This window comes from Salvia hispanica, chromosome 3 (assembly GCF_023119035.1).
Source record: "Salvia hispanica cultivar TCC Black 2014 chromosome 3, UniMelb_Shisp_WGS_1.0, whole genome shotgun sequence".
Classification (NCBI taxonomy): Eukaryota; Viridiplantae; Streptophyta; class Magnoliopsida; order Lamiales; family Lamiaceae; genus Salvia; species Salvia hispanica.
The window spans coordinates 55,347,448-55,356,991 of NC_062967.1; the positions used below are offsets into that span (position 1 = coordinate 55,347,448).

Consider the following 9,544-nt stretch of genomic DNA (forward strand, 5'->3'; position numbering starts at 1 on the left):
AAAAAAATCACTCCCCTTACTTTATTTTTCACATATTTTTTTTCTTTTCAGCTCTCTACTTTTCACTCTCATACTTTATTCTCTCCACTTTAACTTTTTAAATGTCAATTTCTTAAATCTTGCGCTAAAAGAAGTGGCTCACTTATGGTGGGACGGAGGGAGTAACTTTTTCCAAATTAATTGCCCTCGGTTTTCAACTTATTTTCCAAAATGACTTTTTTAAAAAGAGGAATTTATATATTTTGCAAATGCACACATTTTTTTCTTCTTCGAAATGTATTTGAATTCAGAGAATAGTTATAATAAATTCAGATTATTTTGAGGTAAGTAATTTGAATGTGTATTAATGGAGAGTTATATCGACTTTGATTTTCGTAAAATGGAACATTTTTCTAATATGCATTTTAAATGTAAGAGTAAAAGTTAATTTTGGTTCAAAATACGAATTTGTTTAAAAACATTCACTTTTTGAAAAACATGTGCATAAGAAATGAAATTTCTATCAACAACATTTTTATTTGTTATATACATGTTTATAAAAAAAAGTGAATGTTTTAGATCAAATTCGTATTTTGGTCATATATTTAGGACTAAAATTGCATTTTAACTAATATTGACTAAATGCAATTTTGAAATTTATAGTTTCATATAACTGAAGTCAGATTAATTAATTTAGTAAAATTAAGAGGGGATTTTTGTTTTCATTGCTCCATAATGTGTTTTACATAATAATTACTTGACCGAATAAAGGAGGGAGTTTTTACCTCCATTTACAAACTGAAACTCTCTGTAAAATATTCAACACAACATAATTTAACCAAATTTTATAATTAGTGTGACTATTTGTCACTTTTTATACATTTTCATATTTGAAAGTTAAAACCTTCCAATTAGAACTCATTTATTAGTAACTCATTTTACAAAACATATTTGACTAGTTTTTCCGAGATTACAAATTCAGTGTATAAAATGATGAAAATTTAAATTTACTCTATACATGTAGTATTATAAGAAACACACAAATCCAAAATTCACAAATTGTGAATCATATAAGCCTCCTCTTTCAAGTAGTGCTCATTTTATACCACTCGATTCTTGAATCATGGACAAGAACAAAAGCCAACTTAGCAATAGCAGCAGCAATTGAAAAGAGAGTGCCTACTTCCATTGTATATCGGTCTCTGACTTTCTCGACTTCAGTCCTCGTGTGGATCTTCATCCTCCGAATCTGCAGAACGAGACAAGACATCCCGTGCTTGTATATCATTTGAGAAATCAACAAAACCAGAAAACTGGGACGGGATAAGTGGTTGTCAAGATAAGTTTACCAGATCGAACATCATCACTTACTGCACCGCCTGCCTTGATTTGGGCGACTAGCATCCGGAACATCAGAACCCACCAGTAGACATGAAGGACGAGAAGGTAGAAAAGAAGCGTGTTGAAGACATAGTAATAGATTGGCCCTTCGCCTTTTAGAGTCTCCTTATCTAAGTACTCGATAAGTTCATAACTGCCACGATATAATCACCAACAACATCAATATGCAGAATTATCGAGACGAAGAAAAGCAAAACACAAAATCATTCAGAGAGAGTGACCTTGTGCTCCATAGAATCCAGAAGGGATAGTAAATGAGACGAAGAATGATCCAGAGAAGGACAAACATAACGAACGAGCAGCTTGCTAATGCTTCTGCGCCACTGTATTTGGACATCTTGCCTATTTCCAAGAAAACATCAGTGGCATCATGAAGAGCTAAAACCATCGAACCAACTCGCCCGAACCTGCAGAAAGAATATCCAAAAACGTTATTGTGAATCTACAATAATAACTCATGCTCAGCTTCTAAGAAAAACATACCTCAGTATATAAGATAATACGATGAGAGTGGATGATACGACGTGGTGGCCCATAGAAACCCAAAAATCAGAGCGTCGCATCTCCCAAAATATCAAAGCGAATATAGAGTAAACATAGAAGCCGCCAGTGTACATATAAAGGCCTTTCAATTTCAACCTGTCGAGTGTGATACAAATCTATAACTACCTCCAATCAAAACTAGAATGGTGAAAAGGAATGGAGCCTTACTTATACTTTTGTTTGGGCCAGGTCTGATTTCCGGGTCCTTCCCAGAAGTGCTTTGTCTTTGTGAACCACGGCTCGTTGTAGGTCACAGAAAGTGCCAAGATCTCAGCTGAAAGAAAATATACACATTTCCACGCTGACTCCTTGAACTTACGTATCTTCTTTTTTCGCTCATTGCTTTCGTTTTCCACCACTTCCATTCCCTTCCCAAATACCAATCGTCTTCCCACCCACTGCACCGTATAAACGAAGGCACTAAGCAACAAAAAAAATACTTAGAAAGATCATTCATATGCTGATTAACAGATCAAATAGCCAATGAGATCACTAACAAAATGAAGCATCAGTTTTCAGTATAGAATTTTTGCTCCAATCACAAAAGGTAGCATCTTGCTTACCGTAACTGCATCAGTGAAGCAAAACCTAATCATACTTCTCTAACATAATCTTTGCTTCAGAGTTAAAACACTAATCAAATTCGTATTAGACCAAATTCAAACTCAAATCCAATTGTGAAAACTCCATAGCCATCACTTTCAGCTTCCAGATTTTGAGATTCACAACTCAATCCTTGCTACCAAATAAGCATTCCCCGGAATCTACTACTTGATTTAATAATGTTGGGATGAAACTGACGGGTACAAACATTGGAGGCAGTATATATGTGTTGTCCAATCCCAATTGGTTTAAGGCCTTTTGGGAGTGACCCAAAAAACAAATACGTGCTGGTTTGACCCAAAGCGGACAATATCAAACTAATTTGCATTCAACGATTCTAACAAGTGGGTCAAGCCTGGATGAGCCCCAGTTAGGGTCGCCCAGGTGGCTTTGGATCAGGCGTTTGTTGGGTACAAACCCATCACACATCGGATGAGTAGGGGAAGTTGCTTCACCCCAGCGCATAATATCAAACTAATTCACAGTTGACGACCCTAACAGAAATTCGAAGTTGCTTCACCCCAGCAGCAGATAATATCAAACTAATGTGCAGTCGACGATCCTAATAGAAATTCCAAATCCGTGCGGGCTTGACCTAAAGCGAATAACATCAAACTAAATGTGCAGTCGACGATCCTACCAGAAATTCTTGAAAAGTTCCAACTTGAACCAGTACAGTGACATGAAACAATCCGAAAAGCACTAAATTCCAACAAGGGTCATCGAGAAATACATAAAAAAGTACAGATACAAAACGATTAAAATGTGCATGATCACAATATTAAGGAAAAGAAATACCTCAAATACAAATCTGTCCAGTAAAAACCTCAGAATTGGGAAAAAGACAGCAAAAAGAGGGAGCACGATGAAGTCTTCATATTGAGGGTAGGATTCGTGCTCCCAGTCCATGGAACTCGCAATTTCAAGCAAACCCATTTGTCCAAAACGCTTCAATTTACATAATTATGGTCCAAAAAAGAAGTTTCTTAAAGTTCTGGATAACTTTGTTATCACAGTTCTTGGTAAAGAAGCAAGTTTTGGTGGCTGCTTATTTGGTGGATTGCAAAAAAGATTTTTGTAGGAGTTGAAAACAGAGTAATGATTGACTTGGGTCTCCTTTGTCACGCGGCATCTCCCAATAAAAAGCTGGTGTTACATTTATATTAATCTTACTATAAGAAATTCAAGTATTTTATTAATTTAGTTCAGAAGTGGCGCTGAAGAATTTTGGGGAACAGAGAAAAATAGTAAATTTCCAATAGCTCTACAAAATTCGGAACGGTTGCAAGCTCAAAAATTACAAACCGTAAGCATCGAAGGTTACTAAAGGTTAATTTTTTTTAGTTTGTCTCAATTAACAATACATTACTAAATTTAAAGAAATATATTTTTTCCGTTTCATATTATTTGAGGCGTTTCTTTTCGGTATGAGATTTAAGAAAATTGTATTTAGTGAGTTAAACAATGTAGAAGAGGGAATAAAATAAGAGAGAAGAGAAAGGCTAAAGTAAAAGGAAGAATGAAGAAAATGTGATTATATATTTTGTTTTTAGCTAAAAAAGAAATGACTAAAGTAATTTGGGACAACTCAAAAAGGAATACGACTCAAGTAACTTGGGACGGAGGAAGTATATTTTTATATTATATTACCTCCGTTTTTTAAAAATAGCAACTCTTTCATTTTTAGTCCGTTCTTTAAAAATAACAACTTTCAAACTTTCCACTTTAGGAAATTTTTACACCCCTAATAAAGTGGACCCCATCATCAACTAACATTAATTTCATTACTTTTTGCTCTCCCTCTCTGTTACTTTACCAATTTTTCTCTCCATCTCTCTTACTTTACCAAATTATGATTAAAACTCGTGTCGTTTCAAACCTCCCTATTTTAAAAAAATGGAGATAGTATTATATTTTTTATTTTATTCTCTTCATCTAATATGTAAAATAAAATTGCATAAAATCTCGTACCACCTAAAAAGTGATCAACTTCCTTAGAACAAAGAAAGTGCAATTTATGTAAATTACGATGATCTTCCTAGGAATGGAAGAAGTACAACTTATGTAAATTACGATAATGAACAAGTGCGTTTATATTGCTTCTCGTGTCCTTCAAAATTAGCATTTTCTTTACTTTTTACTATACAATGTTATTTAATGTATTCATTTAACGGAAGGAGTATTTGTTTACACGACACGAAAACGGCACAGACTTAATTTACACAATTAAACATGATTATTGAACCTGATTTACACGATTATAACTTTACTTACACGCATCTAGAGAATAAAACTAAAGTATATTTTTTAAAAAGGAAAAAATAATCAAAATAATAATATTATTTTTAATGGGTTACTAGAACTCAATCTAACCCAACCAAACTCGAAATTATCAGGTTTCTAATGGGTCGATCCGATAAAGACATGAACCAAATAATGTTTGACCAAAACCCATTACTTTTGTGCGTGTTCATATTAGCCATTAGGTTGTCATGTCGTGAAAAATGGTTGGCCCTATATTTATGTCTGGATGTGCATGAAAAGTCTAAAAATCGAAATCTTCTAACACCTTAGGAGTCGCAACGAGGGACAGAGCTAGTGTAGAATGAGAAAGGGCAAATGCCCCACCTCAATTTTTCATAGCTATATAAAAATAAGCATCTATACTAGTATATTTTTTTAATATTCATAAATTCACACTATTTGCTCCATTATATTTAAAAATAAATAAATATTATTTGTCCGTCGCCTAAGATACACACCACTTTACACCTTTACTCTTAGGAGAAAAATAAATAAATATTATTTGCCCGTCGTCTAAGATACACACCACTTTACACCTTTACTCTTAGGAGAGGGGCAATGTTTAATGCGTGAGTTTTTCCCAACATTTTTGTGCTATGCAAGAAATATATTGAGAAGTGAAAACATGTTTTTCCTATGTTAGTTTTTGTGAGAAACATCAAATGAATGACCTTAGTTATATGAGACTAATGAAGGATACTTTAGGATGTCCATGATTTCAATAGACTTAGACATTGTTGTTACATGGTAGGAGTAATATTTTCATACTCTGTCCTGCCCATAAAATAGTCTCCCTCTTTATTTGTTCAATTCCACTCAATCAGCCACTTTTTACATTCGGTGTATAAGTTTTTCTTTTTTTTATTAAGTGAATCTCAATCTCTACTAACAATACTCTAATTATTTTCTAATTTTGCATAAAATACATGTCATCCATCCTTGAAATCAATATTTTTATGAGCCGGATGGAGTAGTAAAAAATTGAGCAAAGTATCCTTCATTAGTCTCAGTGGAGCTGCTGAACTCGGGTTCAATTAAAGTACTACTCCCTCCGTCCCAGATAATTCGTCCCAGTTCATTTTTCACACTCATTTTGCAAATATAATAATAAATAGGTAAAGTTGAGAGAAAGTAAAATAAGAGAAACAATAATGTAGATAAGACTATTCTCTACATTATTCTCTCTTTTACTTTACTTTCTCTCCACTTTAACTATTTATTATTATTTTTGCAAAATGAGTGTAAAAAAGGAACTGGGACGAATTATCTGGGACGGAGGGAGTATATTTTTCGTCCCCCAAGAAATATGCACTTTTTCCTTTTTAGTCTGTTCTAAAAGAATATGCAATTTCTAATTTTGAAACTCTTTTATCTCTAATAAGGTGGGATCCATTCTCCATTAATAATACTTTATTTACTTTTTCTCTCTATCTCTTTCTTACATTAACAATTTTTTACTTTACCAATTTTTGCATTAAAGTCCTTGTCAAACCTAAAGTGCATATTCTTTAAAGAGTGAGGGAGTATTAAATAATGTGTTGAATATTTTTACAGGGAGTTTCAGAGTTTGTAAATGGAGGTAAAAATTCCCTCCTTACGTAAATGCCCTCCTTTTAATTTTGTTAAATGAATTAGTCTGACTTACTTCAAATATATTCACGTTCAAAATGCATATTAAAAAAATATTTCCATTTACAAAAACAAAGTAGTTATCACACTCCAATATTTTTACAAAAATATTTAGTAAAGTATCCTTCATTAGTGATGTGCATCTTCAGTTGCGAAGAATTATATTTTTCTTTACCGGCATTTTATTCTGAAAAATGAGTATGTTGAATACCTAATGAGATTCCTTAAACAATTAGATAAAATCGTGCAATTGAGTTTTAAGCTAGAATACTCTTTCGAGTTGTTGGTATAATGATATTCTGTAGTTCCATATTTAAATATTATCATAAGCTTTTTTTTATAATGCAAAAGTTTAGAAAGAGAGGTGGCAATATGAAAACCACAAGTTGTAAAAACTCATTTATCTACATATATCTATCTATATCTTATCCATCAAAAGTTTAGAAGAAGAAGAAGAAATGCTCCTCCACCATCACATCCTACCACTCCGGCTGCCGAGCAGCCGCAAACGGGCAGCGACAACGGGAAGCTTCTCGTTGTCGGACGAGTCGCTTTCCTCCCGCGGGTTCACGTTCCACCGCAGCGCAGAGAATCTGAACCTTGAGCAGCTGAACTCAGTGTTCGCAGCGGTGGGATTCCCGCGTCGCGACCCGGAAAAGATCCGGGTGGCGCTGGAGCACACGGAGCCGCTGGTGTGGGTGGAGTACGAGAAGACGAAGAGGCCGGTGGCGTTCGCGAGAGCGACGGGCGACGGCGTGTTCAACGCGATCATATGGGACGTGGTGGTGGACCCCAGCTTCCAAGGCTTCGGCCTCGGGAAGGCTGTGATGGAGAGGATCCTCACAGCCCTGTTAGACAAGGGTATTACCAACATCGCCTTGTATTCGGAGCCTCGGGTTCTCGGGTTCTACCGCCCGCTCGGGTTTGTTGCCGACCCGGATGGCATCCGTGGAATGGTCTACTCTAGGAAGAACAAATCAAAAACTTAATTATTATGAAATCAATTCTTCATTCATACCAACCTACAGCCTTTTCCTTTATTGAATTTGTAAAGAAATACTTAGAATAAAATTTGTTATGTAATATTAGGATAATGTTATTTATTTGAATTTTATTTTAAAAATAGAAAATATATTTGTTAAAAATTTTATTTGAATTTCTCTTTAATTAATAGAGTAAAATGCCGCTTAATGGGTGAAGCGTATCTTGAACTAAAAAAAAGTTTAAAAGTCCATCTAGCGATATTAAATCAAAGTACGTGTGCTGATATTTTTAAGGTGTGTAGCGCGTTTGGTACCAATCAATAGTATAATTATGAAAAATATAGTTCACTATTACATTAAATTATATTTAGAATTTAATTAAATTGTAATCGTAAAATAAGCCATAATCATAGTTACTCTCTCTGTCACATAAAATTATGCACTTTTGGTTGAACACGAGTTTTAATACACAATTGATAAAATAAGAGAGTTAGAAAGAAAAAGTAATTAAAGTATTAATGTTGGAGAGAATGAGTCTCATCACATTAAAAGAAAAAAAGTTTCTAAATTTAGAAATTGCATATTCTTGTGGAACAGATTTAAAAGAAAAGAGTGCATATTCATATTGTATTGGATGGAGAGAGTAATTTAATCACTTTTTTTTCTCCGAATTATATAGATCCATAAGTGTGTAGTTTTATGGAGCACATATTTTTTTTAGTTCTCATTGAAATTTGCATTATTCATACTGACAAATATTAATCCATTATTTTGGAATTAAAAGTTATAAACCAAAACACAAGAAAGAAGAAAAATAAAAGAGGAAGTACAAGATTCAGGAAAAAAGGTACAATTCTATCGAAAAGGAGAAAACATAAATAAGATTAAAGGAAAAAAAAAAGTAACCTACTTTCTGTGCATGAGGAATGAGTGGAAAAGTAACGGACTTGCTTACTTATGAGGTGAATAATTTTAACATTTGTGTTCATGTTTAAGAGACTATTATTATTGGTGAACTATGAATGTGCAGAAATTAGTTGTGAAAAGTTGAGATATAGATCATTTCTGTATGATCTTGTTAGAAAAATACTATTGTTAGTGACAATATTTCGCAGGATATGACAAAGCTTTCTTGAAAATGTTCTTTGTACTTGCAACTAGAGCCTAGAGCTTATGTAAAAGAAAAATTTGTGTTGCTACGTTAATAATATACTCCCTTCGTCTCCAAAGAATATGCACTTTGAGTTCAACACGAATTTTAATGTAAATTTGATTAAGTAAGATAGAGGTAGAGAGAAAACGTAATTTAAGGTATTGTTAATGGAGAATGAGTCTCACCTCATTAGAGAGAAAAGAGTTTTCAAAATTAGAAAGTGCATATTCTTATAGGACGAACAAAAAATGAAATAGTGCATATACTTGTAGGACGGATGGAGTATTTGTTATTCTTTTGTTAAAGATCGGTGGAATATTTCATTCTTCTATTCACTGATAAAAATGTACAGAAATTACAGATCTTATATAGGCTAGACATTCTCTACATATGGTAACCTAATTTACATTAATTGATATTCTATCTGTGGTATAATATAATACATTTTCAATCACGTATCATATTCTTGATCTCGTGTGATTTCTTTCCAACATCTTTGATAGATGCAGATAGGTTTAGTAGCAAGTAGCAACACCACAAAATTAATTGGGTTTAGTAGCGATGTGAAACAAAGTTCCATTTTGTGATTGATTTACTATATACTACAACTTTTTACTACAACAAAAGTTGTAGTAGTTGATTTTGTAAACTTGCGCAATTTAAAATTGGCACAACCAATTGTGTCTTGATAAAGTAGCTCGGCCGGTCTGGACATTGAGACTGTTGGAATAAAAGAAAATAAACTAGATTGTTTTATTTAAATTCATATATTAGGTGGTTGAATTCTCTAGAAATATGTATTAGAATGTCCATGTTAGATGATTGTCATTGCTGAGCAGAAATGAGAGCTGAATCAGCAGCTCAAGTCAAAGAGGAAGAATTAAGAGAAGAATGACTTGTTCTTTAGCTGTGACAAGCAGTAGCCGTTGGATTAGTTTTGATGCTAAGA

The 9,544-nt window shown here is 33.6% G+C and overlaps 2 protein-coding genes across 3 annotated transcripts; one reads left to right on the forward strand and one right to left on the reverse strand.

The window, feature by feature from the left end:
- Positions 1–884: 884 nt before the first annotated feature.
- Positions 885–3,635, reverse strand: LOC125211686 (ASC1-like protein). Of its 2 annotated transcripts, none has more exons than XM_048111583.1 (6): positions 3,325–3,635; positions 2,092–2,321; positions 1,864–2,019; positions 1,602–1,787; positions 1,329–1,513; positions 885–1,228 (listed from the first exon to the last, which is right to left on the reverse strand). In XM_048111583.1, the coding sequence occupies exons 1-6, from the start codon at positions 3,460–3,462 to the stop codon at positions 1,197–1,199; spliced, it is 927 nt and encodes a 308-aa protein (XP_047967540.1). In that variant the 5' UTR covers positions 3,463–3,635; the 3' UTR covers positions 885–1,196. The 2 variants fall into 2 exon arrangements, with proteins under 2 accessions (XP_047967540.1, XP_047967541.1); XM_048111584.1 differs by having other exon boundaries at positions 2,092–2,343; positions 3,325–3,463.
- A 3,232-nt stretch (positions 3,636–6,867) lies between these two features.
- On the forward strand, positions 6,868–7,609 carry LOC125215736 (serotonin N-acetyltransferase 2, chloroplastic-like). The gene has a single exon (XM_048117266.1). The coding sequence runs from the start codon at positions 6,918–6,920 to the stop codon at positions 7,446–7,448; it is 531 nt and encodes a 176-aa protein (XP_047973223.1). The 5' UTR covers positions 6,868–6,917; the 3' UTR covers positions 7,449–7,609.
- The last annotated feature ends 1,935 nt before the right edge of the window (positions 7,610–9,544 follow it).

What these genes read in the sequence shown, in the direction of transcription:
- LOC125211686 (XM_048111583.1), bottom strand. Translation starts at nt 3,462, where the DNA reads ATGGGTTTGCTTGAAATTGCGAGTTCCATGGACTGGGAGCACGAATCC. An exon ending in GTATTATCTTATATACTGAG is followed by an intron (nt 1,788 to 1,863) that starts GTATGTTTTTCT and finishes TTCTTTCTGCAG; the next exon opens with GTTCGGGCGAGTTGGTTCGA. An exon ending in AAGTGATGATGTTCGATCTG is followed by an intron (nt 1,229 to 1,328) that starts GTAAACTTATCT and finishes CTCGTTCTGCAG; the next exon opens with ATTCGGAGGATGAAGATCCA.
- LOC125215736 (XM_048117266.1), top strand. Translation starts at nt 6,918, where the DNA reads ATGCTCCTCCACCATCACATCCTACCACTCCGGCTGCCGAGCAGCCGC.